A 21,333-nucleotide genomic window follows, 5' to 3' on the forward strand; every position below is an offset into this window, starting at 1 on the left:
ATGGAAGGACACTCTTAAGATACAGATACCATTTAAATGAAAGGAAAGTTATGACCAAACACACACTAAATTATTGTTTAAATAGTTTTAAATTATATTCAGAATGTCAAATAACGACACTGGGAAAGAGTAAAACGCGCAGAGATATATCTTTTGATGTTTCTTGAGACAAGTTTTTTTTTTTTTCATCGAAAAAAGCAAGTTAACCTTTGGTGAACTAGTAACATTCCTTTTTATTCATTCCTATCTTCTGAACCATATGATTATAACGGAAGAGAAGGGATATGTAAATCAAGGTTCCTAAGAATATAAAAAACGCAAGGATAATTTCGTTTAAAAATCAAGGACGTGTTAAGTTAATAATGATCCAATGCTAACCTTACTTTAAGCTTAATAATGAACCCTTGAAAAAATTCCTACACAGTTTCAGTTTTTTCGAGTTTAATTTCTTAGAAGTAGCTATGAAATTAAAGTTACCAAGAGTAATTTAAGAAGGTCCATACTAGGCATTACTCTTCGTTTCGGTAGGCATCCTTATTGGACTGACCTGTCATCCCGAACTGTCTCTGGAACACAGTTATTGATATGGAATGAATGCCCTTTGTTTCGCACAGATAAATTGATAGAAAAGTTCTGATAGATAGTTGCACCCTTACAGTTAGAATGACGGTTAAATTTGAATAAATTTAGAATTACAGCATACCCATATCAGGTACACTATGTGCATGCTTTGTTCAAGTACTCTGCATCCGGAAAGACAAACATGTAGGCGAAAAAACAGGTAAATGTGAAAAAGACCCTTTGTCTTGTCCACATAATATAAATGAAAACACTTACCGGTATAATCAATGATATTGTTTTAATACGAGTATATACGTATAATGTACCCACACTGTCAAAAATGTCGGTAATTTGCATAGCTGCACGATGTTTCGTGAAAAAGCTATATTCTACATATTATTTGAAAGAAAATTCATTGCAGGTTTGTATGGTGGAAAGATATTTACGTATCTGTTAATTTTTGTAAATATTTTTTTCTGGAAAAAATGTAAAAGTTTTCATTTTCTGAAGAATTTGGCTCATCGTTTTTACTCTTATTTTTCTTAATTTGTTATTTAATATATACTTGATAAATTGCAAATTTAGCTTCAAAATGGTACCCAATGAATATCCTGGTAAGAAAGCAGACCAGTTAAAGAAATATACAAATACAAGTCTCGATAGAAAATCTTGAAAATGTTTTCATCTTTCCTCCAACATTCGTTTATATATATATATATATATATATATATATATATATATATATATATATATATATATATATATATATATATATATACATACATATATATATATATATATATATATATATATATATATATATATATATATATATATATATATATATATATATATATATATATATATATATATATATATATATATATATATATATATATATATATATATATATATATATATATATATATATATATATAACATTAGAAAGGTAATTTACTGTTTTGCATTTTATCAAAAGATTGTCTCTTAATACTCCATTTTTCGTTAATACTTTTTTTTACGAGTAATTACAGAAATTTTTGCTGTCACGAACTACAGCTCGTCTTTATGGCCGTTTGCTTTTTTAAACGTAATTGCTATAATTTACAACTATTGAGCCTCCAAGTGACGCCAGAATGAGCGTTTTAGCACAAACAGTGACTGGACTCGGACCAATCAGAGTTATCTTTAACCATTAATATAGTTGGTTTGTGCCCCTCTGTTATGGTGTTACACACCATAAAAAACGTATACAGATTGTACGGTTTTCGTAGGTGGGTGCTCTTCGAGTGCTGAGTAGCTGTTGTTTTTGAGAATGAGCTGTTTCCGTTTATGAAGTGAACTCATTATTTATCGTTCTTTATCTGCTTGCTCTCGTCTAGAGGATTATTGTTTAATCATAAAAGTTACTGTTACAAGAAAATGACGAAAACTATTCAAATAGAGTCTTATTCCTTATGACAAATGTTTTTACTCTATTTTCTAGCATTCATGAACGATACCTTCTCATTAAGTGAATCAGTATGCGGTTAATATTAGCAGTCTAAATATTTAGTATGATAACCTGATTCCGTTATGTATATTTTCATACGAGTATTTCGATCAGAAGATTCTCTCTCTCTCTCTCTCTCTCTCTCTCTCTCTCTCTCTCTCTCTCATAGGTGAACGCCTACTACTAACAAGGTGTCGGCATCAAAAGAACCTCGGCAAAATATTATTTCTCATAGGATTCAGATGCTAACCTTATTCTCTTCTCTGCCGAGATTTGATTATTTCTCTAAAAGGAAGGTTAAAAAAATATTCTTTATTTGCTTACGTAGACATTTCAGGTGTCAGGTATAAAATGGGAAAGGTAAAAATGTATTGAAAAATCGTCAGTTAACAATGGTTACGAATGTAAAAATTTTTCTTGAAGGCTACAATTGAAGCTGAAGTGTATATAATCACTTGGCTACAAAATTGGCGTTCCGTACAGATAGAGAGCTCCTATTATGCTCCGTTAAAAGAGGTGTTAATGGACAATAAGAACACGATCTCTTTAACTAAGAAATGAAATATCACATGATTTAGCTTCATTTGTCATGGGTAATTTTAAGCTTCGTAAATAAAGAATGGAAAATTTACCAACCAAGTATTTTGCTTCCAAGTCTAATCAGTTCTGTAATGAAATTTGTGGAATTCGTTTATCTTTCATACAAAGTTATGCGCATATCTATTAATCTATCTTTATAGACGTGCGCTCTTGCTCACATATATAATATACAGTATATATCTTTATATATAAAAGTGGATGTATGTATATATGTACAGTATATGTGTATTCCTGCATAACTCTGAAACACATTGAGCAATTTCAACCAAACTTGGTATGCATATGACTTACTATCTGGGAAAGAATACCGTGGGGGTAAGACATCACTGGCACCAAAGAGGGGTGGGGGGGTTACAAAGGGGTGACATGTGAAAATAACCGAAAACGGCAGATATTAGTGTCTAATCTATAGTTTTCGAGGTCGCTGAGATGAATAGTGACACTTCCGATGCCATTTAAGTTCAAGTTCAACCCCTGTAGGATGGGTGGGGTGAGAAGGGATGGGAAGGGGGTGACGTAAAAATAACCGAAAACGACAGATATTAATGTAATCCAGTTTTCGAGGTCACCAAGATGAATAGTGATACTCCCGATGTCCTTAAAGTTCAAGTTTAGGCCATATAGGAAGGAAGGGGAGTTGAGAAGGGGTGGGAGGGGTAGCATGTGAAATAACTGAAAACGATCGATATTAGTGACAAATCCATAGTTTTCAAGGTCACTGAGATGAATAGTGACACTTCCGATGCCATTTAAGTCCAAGTTCAGCACCAATAGGAATGGAGGTTGAGAAGGGGTGAAATATAGAATGTCAAAAATGTTGGGCAATGTAATTGAGGCAACTATCTTAGCAGGAGAGGGAGAGAGAGAGAGAGAGAGAGAGAGAGAGAGTCAGAGAGAGAGAGTTTTCCTGGGCAGTGCTAGGTTGGTCAGCTAGTGTGTGTATGTATGTATATATATATATATATATATATATATATATGTATATATATATATATATATATATGTATATATATATATATATATATATATATATATATATATATATATATATATATATATATATATATATATATCTATCTATCTCTCTACACACACACACACACACATTATACTCAAGAAGAGTGGGATTTTGAGCGCAATCTGTTTTGAAATGCTTCAAATATGTCATACATTTTGTGGATAAAGTTATTGCCTGCTCCTCCAGTATCATGATTGTAGCAGCACACCCGTGACCTTATAACCCAGAATCCATGAGACCTCTTTCCAGCAAATCATAAGAATCATGATGCTATTAAAGATGCTCACAGCAACCTTCCTTTTGCTAAGCAAGAATGCCCCCAAGCAAGTTCCTTGGTAGTGGTTTACAAAATATTTGTGGACATGCCCCCTTTGTTGCGCAACTACAGTTACACTGAACCAGAAAGGTTCAGATTTCTTTAACCAGTTACATAAAAGGTGGGCGTTTTCTGTTTGACACATGTGGTTCGGATTCCACAATAAGCTGTAGGTCCCGTTGCTTAGTAACCAATTGGTTCTTAGCCACGTAAAATAAGTGTAATCCTTCGGGCCAGCCCTAGGAGAGCTGTTAATCAGCTCAGTGGTCTGGTAAAGCTAAGCTATACTTACTTACTTCTGTTTGACATAGTATGGTTATTCATTTAAGTTGGAAATGAATATTCTCTTGGGGAACTCTTGCTGTCACTGAACATATGGGGAAATCGATCTGCATTACTATATTGCATAATCTTTCTTGGGAATTATGAATTATGAGTTTGAATATTGAAATTAAGTACCTACAGTACTGACAAAGTCATGGTACTGTAAAGGGTTGATTGTGGTGTTGGAAACAATGTCTTTTAGAAGAAATTATTTTTGATTGCATCATTGCACCAGGGGTAGTAGATGTAGCTTAATTTGTTTATAATTCGTGAGGACGACACAATTTGCATGTGGCTTCCTCCTGAGCTACAATTCATAACAGTCCTTTACCAAAAAGACAGGTGCCAGACTTAGTTCACAAGTTATATGATTTTGGTTCATGGTTCTTATACTTTTTCTTAATGATTACCATTGTTATTGATTAATGTTTGTCACGTTAAGTGATGGTTTTGCGGGAACTGCTGGTTCCCCGCTCGTTCCCTTTTGTGGATAGCTGCCTCCTTACCTTCAAGTTTTTTTTATGTTTTGATGTTTTCGTCAGTGAGCTGCCGTTTTTCTTTCTTCAGTCGGGTCTGGTAGGGCAGCGAGAGTAGCGGCAGTGGCAGCAGCAGCAGGCAGTTTTTGGAGTCGACGTTGGTTGAGTTTTTGAGCAGCAAATTGGAGCACGCCTACGAAGTGGAGCACGTCGTAGAGGTGGAGTGTGACCATGAGTAGTCGTGTGACCACGAGCTGCTCATCATTGATGACAGCGTGAGGCTGTCCTGACGTCTCCATCGGGGTTTTCTGGTTTGTGGGTTTTTGTCCCTGTCGTGCAGCTGAGGGCTGTCTTGGTGCCCCGATGGAGGACGTATGTTTGGTTTTTTTTTTCTGCCTGCTGTTGTTTATTTTTGCCTTTTTTTTTTTTAGCTACTTTTTGTTTATAAAGTTAATTGTTTATTTAACTTGATTTTGTTTAGTGCTGCCTTTTGGCTTTTTTGTACCTATGGTTTTTATCTTTTACCAGACCTGACTCACTTGTAAATACTTGCCTTAATAAATCAATATTAAGCTCATTTTATTGTTTTTGTTGTTTTCTTCCTCCTTTGTTTGTTGCATCTGCCGTCAGTCATGACAGCCCCGTCCTGAGTATATTAAAGAACCTGCATAACGACCCACTGGTCGTTACAATGGCGACCGTGACAGGATGGCTCTGTTTTGGCTGGCGGGTTGTTACTTGGAGGATCATGAGTGTAAAAAAAAAATAATCTTATTTTTTTTTCTTTTAGGTGGGGAGGTGTCACGTTAAGTGATGGTTTTGCGGGAACTGCTGGTTCCCCGCTCGTTCCCTTTTGTGGATTGCTGCCTCCTTACCTTCAAGTTTTTTTATGTTTTGATGTTTTCGTCAGTGAGCTGCCGTTTTTCTTTCTTCAGTCGGGTCTGGTAGGGCAGCGAGAGTAGCGGCAGTGGCAGCAGCAGCAGGCAGTTTTTGGAGTCGACGTTGGTCGAGTTTTTGAGCAGCAAATTGGAGCACGCCTACGAAGTGGAGCACGTCGTAGAGGTGGAGTGTGACCATGAGTAGTCGTGTGACCACGAGCTGCTCATCTTTGATGACAGCGTGAGGCTGTCCTGACGTCTCCATCGGGGTTTTCTGGTTTGTGGGTTTTTGTCCCTGTCGTGCAGCTGAGGGCTGTCTTGGTGCCCCGATGGAGGACGTATGTTTGGTTTTTTTTTTTTTCTGCCTGCTGTTGTTTATTTTTGCCTTTTTTTTTAGCTACTTTTTGTTTATAAAGTTAATTGTTTATTTAACTTGATTTTGTTTAGTGCTGCCTTTTGGCTTTTTTTGTACCTATGGTTTTTATCTTTTTACCAGACCTGACTCACTTGTAAATACTTGCCTTAATAAATCAATATTAAGCTCATTTTATTGTTTTTGTTGTTTTCTCCTTTTGTTTGTTGCATCTGCTGTCAGTCATGACAGCCCCTGTCCTGAGTATATTAAAGAACCTGCATAACGACCCACTCGGGTCGTTACAATGTTGTATTTTCTTTGTAATAGTTTGCATACCCTTTACTGATCCAAAGTTGTTTGAATAAGTTTGTAATCTTTTCATTGTTACACGATTCATTTTTTGATAAATTTTTCCTCGTGGTAATGCTTGTACTTACATTGAATCATGCAGTGCTTAACTTTGTTTTATACCGTAATGAGAAATTCAGTACTTTTTTTTTATGCAAACCATTACTGCCGTGATTGTTCGTATGCTCCCCTAATTTAGAATTGTTGAAGTTTCCCGGTTGTAATTTTTTTTTTGTTTCACCCATAGGGCGCAATGAAACCTACTTAATCGCATTAAGTTTTTTTAATTGCCTGATGTTATTCCCATGCTTATAGGTGCGCATTGAAGGGTATTTTTCCTACATCGTTATGAACTTTTTCCCCAGCATCATGTAAAACCTTTCCATAAAAACTTTTCAGACTCGATTTCTATAAGGCCTGTGTGGTAGTTGTGGTAATTTATGTATATCTTTTTTTCTTTCTGTGTTCTTTCCAAGAATACTCCGTACGATATACCTGGTATTTCGGAATCCTTAAAATAGTATTAGTTGTGTGTTAATGGGCTTCAACCCCGTAGGGCGATTAGTGCCGTCAGTGCACCTAACGCTCTACACTGTAGGCATTATTTAAGGTTCTTTACTTCATTCCTTCGGCCCCTAGTGGCAACTACTTTCATTCCTTTTACTGTACCTCCGTTCATATTCTCTTTCTTTCACCTCAATTTCCACCCGCTCCTAACAATTGTTTCATAGTGCATCTGCGAGGTTTTCCTCCAGTTACACCTTTCAAACCTTTTTGCTTTAGCGTCCCTCCCCTTTCAGCGCAGAATGACCTCATAGGTCACAGCGCTTTGCCTTACGACTAAACTTTATATTCCAATCGTTTCCAGTGCGCCTCACATTCTCAAAATGAGTGTGTCTGCTCACACCCATTTCCATTTGTTTGTAGATTATAAGTGTTTGTTCCCTTAAAATCGTTCCAATGCTTCTCTCACCTTACCACTCCTCTCTTGTAAGCTGTCAGACTACTCGCCTTGAGGTCAAGTATCTTTTCATTGATTAGTTATTTTGACTCTCTCTCTCTCTCTCTCTCTCTCTCTCTCTCTCTCTCTCTCTCTCTCTCTCTCTCTGGGTAAGCAGTTACTCTTCATTAGATAAAATGTTCCCTTGCCTGGGTTATCATCATATACTGAGATTAATAAATACCTTTTTATCTTAGAAGCGTCATTGTCCAGTTCCACGTTAAATATATTGATTGCTGCTTATTTAATATATATTAACGAGCACTTTGCTTGCGCTTACTGTCACTCGACTGTGAAGGTCCACATCTGCTCAGTATAGTTTCTGAACTCAGTTAATCAAGCCTCCATCAGAAATCGTCATAAATACGCTAAAGGAGAACTAAAGCAGACTCTGCAATGAGTTAGGTTGGGGGAATACTTTCCTGGCACAGAGCTGAAAGGCCACGGCAACCCTCCTAAAATTCTATCAGCATTGTGTAGGATAAGGCCAAGAATCACTATGAGAATCTCTCTGCAGTGGAATTAGATCTCATTTTCGATTGGGGGAGGTGCATCGAATGTATGCACCGATAGTTGGTTCCAGTAGCAGGTGGGGCACTCTGTGGCACCATGGAGACAGTTCCCTGCATTGGCCAATGCCTTAACTTAGACCAAAATATCAATGTTAACTTCCCGGCGGTTGAAGCGGGCGCTAAGAAAGGGAATCTGGTTGTTTTTGCTGCTCTGTTTTGAAGATTAGACCAGACTTCGTTTGCAAGGAGTCTTGAGGCGTAGAAGTGCGTCATCGTCGGCGATGTTCATGCAAGTACCTTTTACATAACGGCATTAGAAAATGGGGATATCTGTTTAACTGAAGACCTCATCATTGCACCCCATGAAGACGTCGCCAAGAGCATACTTAGGACAGTCCCATTGCGATACCACCGATCTGATGTTACATCGTTCACTTGTATATACAGTATATTATATACATACATATATATATATATATATATATATATATATATATATATATATATATATATATATATATATATATATATATATATATACATACATACATACATATATGTATATCTCAATATATAATATATACAAACGTGAAATTTGAATATTTTAACACTATTATACCCTCGGCAGAAAACGCATCAGTTAATAATAAGAGAATAGCTTCTAATCCTTGACCAGTAACTAACAATAAATAGACAATTTGATAACTTTGAACATTTTATAATTGCATGCTACAGGATTACTAATTTGGCTTCTGCAAAACCTTTACCTTGCTCTGACGTTACATTAATTCGAATGACTTTAAACATGTTCAAGAAATAAAGAAAAATACACCGATATGCAGCGTGTGTACGAAGAAATACCGGGTTTCGGAACGATTTTACAGAACTAGAATATTTTAGGAAAATCTGATGGGGGTGGGGTTCCTTTAATTGAATACTATTTGGAGGAGTTTCAGTTGCGGAAGGGATGCAGTGTTCGATCTCCCTTCTTCGCCCAGTCGTACCATATAACAACGAGTAAACTCCATGATTGGGAGGGCCAGGAACTTGCATTGCTACCCAGTATAGAAAAACTGGCATTACTCCGCTATTCATACTTCTTCAGATATTCGAATACTGAGGTAAAATGTTTGCGGTAGAGGAAAATAGCAGTCACTAATGTTAATATCCTTACCACCTGTAATGGCCCAATTCTTGTGTCAGAAAAAGTTTTTGACACATGAGGCAAGAGCCATTTAAACAGGTATGTCCTAATCAGTTATCCACATAATTATAGTGAACATTTGTGCCTGGTTAATGGAGGCTAACGTAACCAACAGAAGGAATTAGTGACCAATATAGTTAATCTTAAATGGTGTTTGCTTTAAACTACGTATACACACATACACATATATACATCTATATATATATATATATATATATATATATATATATATATATATATATATATATATTCAATGTGTGTAATTTTCTCTTAAACATGTTTGTTTGTATTTAGTTATTTTCTGCTGCATATACCTTTTGTCATCAGTTTGTAACTCGAGTATTTTTGCTAAATTGTACAAGTATTTAGGCATTTTTCTGTATGCGATTGCATATGTTACATTACATTTATTGCAGACACAACATGAATTAAGTTTAGATGACATTGCTTTGCTTACTTCGATGCTTGAGTAAGTTAGTAATAACCTTGGCAGTGATTTTGGCAAGCGGTAATCATATATCATTATTGAGCTCATTATATTCTTCCGCATGGTCTTTGTTGTAATAGCAAGAGCAATAATAGAATGGGGAATAACTTTACAAAACAACGTCTGCAACAGTCTCAGTGATCATTTTTATCATTATTTTTATTTATATCGTTATGATTATTTGTCAGAACAGCAAAATATTTTCTTTTAAAAAAGAGGCCAGCATTTATGCTTTTGCTTGCTTTATTAGGATACTGTGGGGAATGTATTACATGTCGTGAAAATATTTAAAGTTTTTAAACGTGCTAAAATCAACTTTGGGGAACTGTCAAAAGTGGTTTGATAGGAAAACCATTGAAAGCGGTCTCTTATATTGATAGTTATTCCAGGTTTAACAAAACTGAAAGCCATTTAAAGCATTCATGAAATATAGATGTAGAATTCTTATCCCATAGCAAAAATTGGTTGGACAACGCATGAAAAACATTTTTCCGTTAGATTGTTATCGGACATGATCTCTTAGAATTTTGTTTGCTCGCACCCTGCATGTGAATTTTGAGTAACTGCTGCTTAGGCAGTTAAGTAAATTGAGACTGAAATAACGTAGGATTTTAATCAGTGATGAAACTACGAAGTAATTCATCGATTTTTCTTGATGAATTATATTGAAGTTATCATTCCCAAAATTAGAATATCGATCTAGAGTACACGTTTAATGAAAGTAAACACGTATTAAATTTAAATTGAATTCTAGTACCTTCCGTCATTAGCGTGCGCAACACCTTTATTTCTCGTTGAATGAAAGCCCAAAAAGAAAACTCCGGGATCGTTAAACTTTTACTCTGATATTGATGACAATTATATATACAGTAATTATTGTAGTTGTGCTATACGATCTACTAAGGTCACGAAAGTGATCAAATAAATTACGTGAAGGCATAGTTGAACACGATTTTCCCATCAGTTCAACATAGGTGACGTAAAAATAACCACCTAGAAGTGCTTTAGCAAGAACGTAGAAATGCTGCCCGACTGAAGTGCAAAACAAATAGGATGGCTATTAGTAGCGAGATGGCTGTCTTACGTCTGTCATCGTCTTCGTTAGAAGACTGGGATAAAGGGGATTCAGTTCGGATGTGAGTGCAGGAGGTGGATGTTGCAACATCGGCTTTTACGGAACAGATGATCTGTTATCAACTTGGCTGGTGTTATTCAGTAAGAGTATTTCCAAGCCTTCATATATATATATATAGAAAAAATATAATTTGAGAAGAAAAAATAAAGCAAGAGGGGCCGTGGCAACATAAACTCTTTCGCAGTCAGGGTTACGAAATTACATGTGTACAGCTTTTATTCTCGCAACTTCATTAGGCTGTCGTAATAATAGTAGTAGTAACATTAAAAGGTAGAAAGATAAATAAATAATTTCAAATACTTACTCAGAATCTGAAGGTTTACTGTCTCGAGCCTGCGCTTTTTTCTCAGTTTCTCCCTCATCTCCTTCATCGTCTGAATAGAATATTGTAGATTCTCTCCTCTCCATCGTTATTCACTCTCTCTCCTCCCCACTCGTGACGTCATATGACCAAATCGATATCTGCGAATCTACCTGTCACTGTAGTTCTTTCGTTCGTTTGGATGTTCCTCTTTTAGGTGTCAATAAAAGGTAGCCTAATTTATGTTTTTATAATTAGGGTGAAAGAGAATGTTCGTCTCTTATTTTATGATGTTCTATGTCTCCTGGAAAAAGTATGTTCATTGTTAATATTTATGTTTTTAATAAGTATAGATTCATGTGGGAAAAAAAAGACCATTTTCTTGACAAGTAAGCTTCTTCAGAACAGAATATGGATGTTATTGCTATTTGAAATAGGACACACTAACTCTAAACAAGTGACAAAAGTCCCAAAAGTCTATAACAAAATATCCCTCCTCTAATAAAGCTTTTGGCATATGACAAAGCAGAATCCCTTCTGACAAAGATCTAAATCATAATTATATTGCTTAAGGAAAAGAAATCACCCCCAAAAGGATAAAACCTGGCATGCTATTAACATTCAGACAGGAAAGCTGTATCCTGTCACCGGCAGAAGAAAAATCTTGGGTGTGTGACATTTATATAATCTTTCGGGATATTGGAAGTTTAAAAAGGTACACGACCCTCTGATAGAATTAGATATGTTTCGAATTTTCAAAAAAAAAAAAAAAAAAAAAAAGCTTGGGATCAAAGGTAACTCCAAGCAGGATGTTACTTGGGTATGAATGTAGAGCATGGTATGAGATTGAGTAATCAGTTAGGTCCCGATTTACCTAGAGTTCAATCGTGGACTGCATAGATTACCACTTTCATTGATCCACTTCGTGTAAAGAGTTATCCAGGCTAGTAGCTTCTTTTTTTCGTATCACGGATAATGAGCGAGTGCATCAAGAATTGCACTATTTACGTACAATGCCATGTCATTTTTTGGAGTTTCTGAAAAGGGTAATTTGACATAAAAAGTCTTTTAGAAATATAGCTTTACCATTATTATTATTATTATTATTATTATTATTATTATTATTATTATTATTATTATTATTATTATTATTATTATTATTATTATTATTATTATTTCCACATACTAGAATTTTCTGTTATTTATGTCTAAAGGAAAATGTGAAGTTTTATTGTTAGGTCAAGTTCTCCTGGATACCCTCTACTCAGGGTCACTTGTCAGCTACAAACTTATGCTCAGATAGACTATATATATAATATATATATATATATATATATATATATATATATATATATATATATATATATATATATATATATGTATATGTATATATATGTGTGTGTATATATGTATGTATGTGTGTGTGTGTAACTGAATCACCAAAATATGGAACATGATGAATATAAGAGTTTTTTTACAAAGGATTAGACTCAATCTTTCAGAAGCAGGGACAGGACAATTAAAAGATTATACAAGAAGGTGACTGACCACCAAAAAATTTTATAAATGTACAACTCAATAATTCTCTCTTATTTTTGGTAAACAACAATTTTTGCAAGAGGAGCGTTTAAAAAAATTATATTAAATATACTGTATATAAGGTAACTAATTTGTAATTAAGTCAGTGATTTTATCTCTTAGGTTGTTCTTGAACATTTTTCTAATACAGGGGTCCAAATAATACATGCCAGGGCAAAGATTAAAATTACAACTGGAAGTAAGCTGTCTAATAGCTGATTCTAAAAGATTTCGTGAAGAGAAATCTTTCGATCTGGCAATCACTGAACTTTCAGTCCAATTTATCCTGTGAGAATTTTCTCTTAAATGAATGAATATAGCATTGGATGTTTGCCCAGTTCTCACAGAATACTTATGCTGCTTAGGACGTACATCTAAATCCTTGCTAGATTGGCCAATAAGAAAAGAGGGACAGTCCAAACATGGAGTTTTATATATTATGTTGTCGTTTTCTTTAGGGGTATTTTTTATTAACATTCCTTTTAGTGTGTTGTTATAAGAAAAAACGAGCATGACATTAAAAGATTTTAACAATGATTTTATGTTTTCAAAACCACTAAAATAAGGCAAGCTAAGAGTGTTCTTGGGGGTTTCTTCATGTTACTTTCACTATAAAACTTTGTGTGGGCTTTATGATAACAAATATCTAATTATGTGAAGAATAACATAAATCTGTCCCTGTTTTTCTTATGTATTCGATTTCTTGATCCAAATACTGGGGACTGACAATGCGCAAAGCTCATAAAAACATAGAAGAAAAAAATGATGGTTTTATATTAAGGTGATGGCCTGAATGAAAATGGACACAAGTTGTTGGTTGGTTTCCTATAAATGCTGAATTTGCATTGAAATGGTTCTCTATGTATTAAAACATCTAAGAAAGGGAGGCAGTTTTCTTTTTCTAATTCTAAAGTAAACTTAATGGATTGTAACTGGTTATTCAGATTAGAGAGTAAATCATTTACATCAATACCAGGAGGCAAAACAGCTAAAATAAAGTCAACATATCTATACCACTTTAAAGGAGTATAATTGATATTAGGTAAATGTCGTTTTTCAAAGAATTCCTCATACAAGTTTGAGAGAAGTGGGGATAAAGGGTTGTCCATTGCCATACCAAATAGTTGTTGGTAAAATTTACCATTGCATATAAACTTACAATCACAAATGCACAATCTAGTGAGCGAAATAATATGACTTACAGGAAGAGGTAATTCATGATGGATTAGTTCATTACTACGATACTCTAAAATAGAATCTATAGGGACTTTAGTAAAAAGAGAACAAACATCAAAACTAACAAATCTATCAGTGGGCAGAAAGTTATTTTGTTTAATTTATCAACTAAATCTAGAGAATTATATATGTGAGAATCGGAGATAGTTCCAAGTAACGGGGACAAGAGCTTGGTAATGTATTTCGAAAGTTTATATGATATTGAGCCAACAGTACTGATAATAGGCCGCATAGGCTTATTTTCTTTGTGCGTTTTTATCCGTACAATTAAGGTAACGAGGGAAATTTTACTGACAACTGACCTATTAGATCTTTTTTATCTTCAAGGATTTTTTTCACTGTGCTATTGAAATTTTTTATTACTTGATCAAGGGGATTTTTTGTTAGCTTTTTGTAAGTCGTATCATCACCCAGTAGGGCTTCCATACGTGATATGTAGTCAGCTATATTTAAAATTACAATACTGTTAAACTTACCAGCTTTTGTGATGTGGATTGTAATGTCTCTTTTAAGATCAGCCAAAATTTTATAGCGAGCAGGGCAAAGGTAAAATCACTGACTTAACTACAAATTAGTTACCTTATATATATATATATATATATATATATATATATATATATATATATATATATATATATATATGTTTTTATGTATTCTTACGTTTAATATAATTTATTTTTTGTAAAAATGTTCATCCTGCAAAAATTATTGTTTACCGAAAAAAAGAGAGTATTATTGAGTTGTACTTTTATAACATTTTGTGGTGGTCAGTCACATCCTTGTGTAATCTTTTAATTGTCCTGTTCCTGCATCTGAACGGTTGAGCCTAATCCTTTGTAAAAACCTCTTAAATATTTAACCCTGTTTTGGCAGTTCTACAAGTTTTTCAATTGTGTTGGATTCCGGGTACATATTTTTTCCTTTATAATCCCCCATTGTCATTTGTATGAGCTGTCTTTGTAAACTTATTTTTATATTTCTTCAGTCTGCTAAGTAAAGGACTGTATGTCGGAAGGCCTTGCAGCACTCCATTGATTCTCTTTCCTTCGTGGATTTTGTCTTTACTGATTATATATATATGTATATATATATATATATATATATATATATATATATATATATATATATATATATATATATATATATATATATATATATATATATATATATGTGTGTATATATACAGTATATGTATATGTATGTGTGTGTATGTGTGTGTGTTTGTGTGTGTGTGTAAACTTAATGATATTCTGCAGGAGTGGGGGTTGTAATGTATTACCTCTGGAGCCACTCCCATTAAGGGAAGAGGATGAAAAATAGTAAAAAGATATATCTATGTATGAACATGGGCCATATATTTTGTTTCCACTAGCCATTGTCCATAACAGGGAGTAGCGGCAGAGAAAAGTCAATATGCTGGGCTCCGTTTCTGGGGCCCTTCCATTAAATTTGCTGAATCCACGAATGATTTATTCTCCAAATAAACAAAGGGTAGCCAATTCCTTGTAGCAGGCAGTTCTTAGCTGAATAAGGCCAATGATTTTTACCCAAGTTTATCCCCTGGGCATGCATAGTTGAAGGTTAGGGGAAGGTACTCCATGACTCCTATCTATGTTACTGCTGCCAGTGGGTTTGACATGTTTACCTAGGTTCGTGGCATCTCAGTGTTATTGCTGGTGATGTGCCATTGTGCTGATCTTATTGTTCAGACTCCGCAAAGGCGTGATAGAATTTTTAGAATCGCTTCATTTCCGTCTCCTTGAGCACTGGGACACTGGGCACCGTGCGTGAGTGATACTGTGCTCAGGCTCAAGATTGCATAGCCTTGTTTTAGTCTCAGACGACTATTCACAAACCGAATTATCTTGAAATGATATCGCCAACTGTTGGCGTGAAGAAATAGAACATAAAACTAAGATCCTCATCCCTTAAAAGATCGGCTGAGAAAAACAGATGGCTCTTTCCTTTTATTGCCATCCCGTTCAGTGGGAAATTATTATTTATACATATGTGTATATAATATATATATAATATCTGTGCAAATTTTAATTATTAGAGATTTGTGGCATCCTATAACATTTCATTATGGAGTAAACTTAGGAAATTGGTTTTGGTATTAAAGGTCATCTTTTCATTACGGAAACTTTGGTTATGGTGAACATACCAGCTTTTGTTTTTTCTTATGAACGTTACAAGTTTATCCTTTTTTATTTGGTTTCGTTAATTTGCTGGCATTCTATATTATACATACATACACGCAATGTTTTTAGACTTCATCTGCTCTCCACGTCAAGTTTTCTCGCTTGCTCTAAGAATGAAGTTATTGGTTTATTAACTTGATATCATAAGATTTCGTTTTGGTTTCATATTACCCTTCATTCTTAGACTTCCTGAGCTTTTAATTAGTCCACCTGTATGGAAATTTTACCTAGTTTTATTTGCACGTGTTTCTTTTCATGTTTTTATTTTTTTCCTCGTTATGAAATGTATTTATTCAAGCAAATCAAAATACTTTTGCAGCATCTAATTTATGATTAATACAAATATCGGATGATCTAATGATCTAACGATTAAATTGTGTTTGTGATGTAGGTGGAGAAACGAGAGAAATTTTTGTTTTCCCGCTTCCCCAAGATTGATAAAGAAAATGCTCTTAATCTTTCCAACGTCTCTGTTGTATGGAAAATAAGCAAAGCCGTGCTTATGAGGTAGACTTTAGATATCATCAACTGCAGAGAAATAGGGTTTTTTAGTGACTTTTTTATAGTTGAAAAGTTAAAGAACCATTTACCCAGCAGACAGGTGGGAGAGAAAAGAAGGAAAAGGAAGCGTATTTCCAGAGTTCAAGAAGTAGTTATAGAAGATTATAGAAGATTATAGCCAATTGGTTTATTGTCGTAATGTGTTAGGTGTCCGTTTAGAGGTAATTAGTTTTTGAAATATTCTTCCGCTCTCTCAGCTGTAGCTCTTATAGAACCAGTGAAAATTTCGATTTGTTGAATGAATAAATATTGCTGTTAGGTGTGATGAGTTAACCCAGCTCGTTTACTGCAGTTCCTCATTGGGAGGGTCGCTATCGTACTCAGCTACCACTCTGCTGTGCCCGCGTTCAATTTTCCGGCCGGCCAATGAAGAATTAGAGGAATTTATTTCTGGTGATAGAAATTCATTTCTCGCTATAATGTGGTCCGGATTCCACAATAAGCTGTAGGTCCCGTTGCTAGGTAACCAATTGGTTCTTAGCCACGTAAAATAAGTCTAATCCTTCGGGCCAGCCCTAGGAGAGCTGTTAATCAGCTCAGTGGTCTGGTTAAACTAAGGTATACTTTTTTTCATTCCTTGGATTACTCATTTATTTCCAAAATTCATCCTTTCAATATCTGCGTCTTGCAGTTCATTCATATTAAAAGGCTGAGTGAATATGAATAATTTGCCTGTCTTTGGGTCCATAATAGAGCTGTGAAAACATTTCTCTTGAATGTACTGTATCATTTTCAGTTCGGCATCGACTAATGAGGCAGTTTATTACTGGACCGCTCAATTGCCTCTAATCACTGTTGTATCCTCGTGTTGATGGTTGATAAATATTCTTTTCTTTCTACTGGTCTGTATTTCGTATTTTCATGCTGTACTTTAGTTGACACTGGTTTGCTTTACATTTCTCGCACATTAACCCTTTCTTGCCATTTACACTATTTTCTATTTTTGGTCGTTCTTCCATAAATCTTACCTCTGCTGCCCTAGTAATTATACATCTGTTACATGTACGTTAGGGAGAGTAATGATACAAGTATTACATGCATGTTAGAGAGAGCCAGCCCAGGTTTCTTCGTCTGGTGGAGAAAACAAAAGTACTAAAACATGTGGTATCAGTGCAAAATATATCCAAAGTCACATACACTGTGACCTTTCAACTTCACGATTTTTCACACGTACTGGATATATTAGTCACTTCAAAGCCTTAAACTAAAATAAAGCAGCACTGACGCCGTGCCAGTGTTGGAACCCGCTCTGATGTACGTATGTATGAGAGCAGATTTATATCTTCCTTCGTGGTAATGTGGTTGAAGGTGTCCTCACACTTAGGTGTTGGTGCGGGTTCGAATCTTAGGTTTTATAGTGAAAAGCGTATTAAAAAAAGTGTGAATGTGTATGATATATATTATATGTATGTGTATATATATGTTTATATGTATGTGTGTGTGTCCGTGTGCGTGTGTGTTTCATGTCATATACTTGTGTGACTTTTTCATATTCACAAGTATTAAGGCACAAACAACGTTTAATATCGAATCCACAACTCCATGGAAATAATTTACACCTGCGCGAAATATTGTTAGATGCGTGCCTCTGCGCTAGACAGTATATTAATCAATATTAAGCCACAAATTTCGTTTAATATCGAAAGTACTATAAGATATACTTAGGAATAGCTTACACCCAAGGGGTTGCTTGCTGCTGCACTGTTAAGGATTCGAACCGTGGCCTGGCTTAGAAAGTATACAGTGAACTTGACCACCCGACTACCAAGATAGATCGTAGTTGATAACCACTCTCTTGTGACATATGCCTTTTGAATTCAGCTTCTGCAATTAGAATGGATAACAACCCATCTCCACTGTGATAGCTCGTTGGTATGTTTGTGACACTTAGATATAAATTTTATCCACGTATAAAGCGTAAATGTTTTGTTCACAAATATTAAGCCACAAATATCTAGTACAGAATTCACTATAATTGTCCTGTGCAGCACAAACCAATTTTAATTGTCTTTTGGCGTACCGATATGTTATTCCCAAGGTATAGTTCATCCTTTATTAAACACACACACACACACACACACACACACACACACACACACACACACACATATATATATATATATATATATATATATATATATATATATATATATATGTCTTTTGATATCGAATTCATCTCTGTCTAGAAAAAACGCACCCAAGGAGAATTATAATTTATAAGTGCTTCTGTGCCATTCAGGTAAAACGAATTGAATATTAGAGGATATTTATGGCTGAATTTTTCGAAACACACTTGATGGCGTGCGCTACGCTATGCTGGAACCCGGCACTGCCCGTCATGTCTCCCCTACCCACCTGATCCCTTACCTACCCCGCCCCCACCCGGCCCGGACAAACAGGTTTGCAGGAGGAGGGTGGATGTGTCATGTCTCCCCTACCCTCCCTGATTTTATTATTATAGATATAAAAAATTTCCGCTTGATAAGCAAAAAATTCATAACCCCGTAATATACAGTATATACTCGTATATACATACAGTATATACTTATACGTGTGTATGTGTATATAATGTATATATATATATATATATACTGTATATATTATATGTATATATACAGTATATACATATTTATATATATATATATATATACATATATATATAAATTAGTGCATGTATGTAAATTGTACACAGGCAGCAGATCGAAAGAGAAATACTTTTTGTTTTCCTTGCTGAGTATTTTATATTACTTTAATGATTTTGATTTTTAGATGAAGTAAATTATTCCTGAAATAATGTTTGTACTGATCATTCGTATTTTTTTTATCTAGATTTCTGAGAAATGATTACCGAAAATAGATTTAATATATGTAAGGTTTTAGAATCAAAAGATGTTGATTTTGGTTATCCTAGTGTGAGCTAATTATTAGGAGAAACTTAACCACAATGTTTAAAGTTTTTACTTCTCCGAGTTGAATTTGGTAGGGTCCTTTACTAAACAAATAAAAGACATTGATTTTGGTCCAGTCCAGTTTAAAAATAACGAAATTTTTCAGTTTTCTGTTCACTCCCTAGTTTGCTCACCAGCTACACAGTACAGTACACTGGGCACACGACACTTTTTCATGAGAAACTACTTTTCACGAGTTCACAGCCGACACTAATAATACCCACTTATCAGTGCCCGATGTGGGAGGCTAACCATTGTTCTCTAGCACGATCTGTTATATTCAGGGGCATTGTTTACGTGGTTTGGTATTTTATGCGGACCTGACAATCAGAGATTTGATCTGTAGCCTTTAACACGGATGATAATGTTACCCTGTACCAATGCGGTTCATGTCAGTGGTTTAGATTTTTGTATTTATCTAGTGATAAACGCGATGCGTCACTTGTTTGTTGTAATAGAAAATATCACAAAGTTTTGGTACTGTCGAGCAATTTAAAATGAGTTTCGTTGCGAAGTAAGATTGGGTTTTGTAATTTTCATGTAAAAGCGACCGGCAGTGATGAACTTGGATTGTGTTTGTGTTTTGTCTTTTCTCTTGAATTAATCAATTTTCCAGCTTTTTCTCTTTTCTCTCGCTTTGTTTTATTCAGACAACTAAGAGCTTATTTGTTTGTATGTTGTATTATAATATAAAATCAGTCCTAACAGATTTAATGTTTTATACATATGAATATACATTCATCCGCATTGTACATTATATACACATATTTATGTATTCTAACACTCACCGTACTCCCTTCTTGAAAACTTTTCAATCGATATCAACTACTTGTCTTCCAGCTTGTTCATCTTCAAATCCCTCCACATTGCCTTCAATCGATTTCATCATAAACTTTTTTAGGTCCGCGAATGCCATATACACGTATTGATGATCAGAATCAAGCTTCACATTATTGTTTCTTAACACTTTTGATCCACTTGTTCTCTTCCTTGTCTTAAAAGTACACTGTTCCCAACAAATGTTCTTGTCTTCTGGTTTAATTTTTCAATCAAAATCGTAACATACATTCCCTGGTAAGGTAACATTATGCCTCTAGAATTCCTTTAGTTCCTTTATTATCCTTATCTTTTTACAGTTTTATAATCACTGATTTCAGATATTCATCTGGAACCTTCCCTCATCCAGAATATAACTTAGAAATCTTGGCCAGCTCCTGAATTGCACTTTATTGACACTATACCACAGCATCTTACTCAGGTGTCTTTCCTGTCTGCAACCATTTAATTACCTCATTAAGTCCGCAACAGCCACTTCCACAAGCATTCAAACGTACATCATCTCTTTTCACTCAAGTGTCATTCGTTTTCACTTCTCTGCAGCTTTATTAGTTCAACAGGTTATCAAAGTACTCACTCCATCAACTGAGAGCCATAGTCACTTAAGACTGATGTGTAATTTGCATCTTTTATTCTGAGATGCATTTGGTCATTGACCATCCTCTCCCATCAACCTTCATTACTTGCTTTCTTTTTATTCCACTCTTTTTCTTGTCCACCATTACCATCCTCCTTTACGCTTATGTAATTTTTTTCTTTCATCATACAGTTGTAACTCAAATAATCAGGTTTTTCCTCTTCACCAAACCCATCTCACTGATTAACTTTTTTTTTTTTTGTTCCCTCTTACTACCTTCTTACACACACACACACACACACACACACACACACACACACACACACACACACACACACACACACACACACACACACACACACACCCTGGTGACAGTGACACCAGTGTG

At 34.9% G+C, this 21,333-nt stretch overlaps 1 protein-coding gene across 5 annotated transcripts in view; it reads right to left on the minus strand.

Annotated features, from left to right (window-relative positions):
* Positions 1-19,799, minus strand: part of LOC136852537 (serine-rich adhesin for platelets-like) — a 140,863-nt gene extending 121,064 nt beyond the window's left edge. For all 5 annotated transcript variants that reach the window (XM_067127264.1, XM_067127268.1, XM_067127263.1 and 2 more), the window contains exons 1-2: positions 19,666-19,799; positions 11,011-11,311 (exon numbers count right to left, since the gene is read on the minus strand). In XM_067127264.1, the coding sequence (XP_066983365.1) occupies positions 11,011-11,114 (104 nt within the window). In that variant the 5' untranslated portion in view covers positions 11,115-11,311; positions 19,666-19,799. The remainder of the gene's footprint in view (positions 1-11,010; positions 11,312-19,665) is intronic.
* Positions 19,800-21,333: the final 1,534 nt, after the last annotated feature.

The sequence above is a fragment of the Macrobrachium rosenbergii genome, chromosome 25 (assembly GCF_040412425.1).
Source record: "Macrobrachium rosenbergii isolate ZJJX-2024 chromosome 25, ASM4041242v1, whole genome shotgun sequence".
NCBI classification, from domain to species: domain Eukaryota; kingdom Metazoa; phylum Arthropoda; class Malacostraca; order Decapoda; family Palaemonidae; genus Macrobrachium; species Macrobrachium rosenbergii.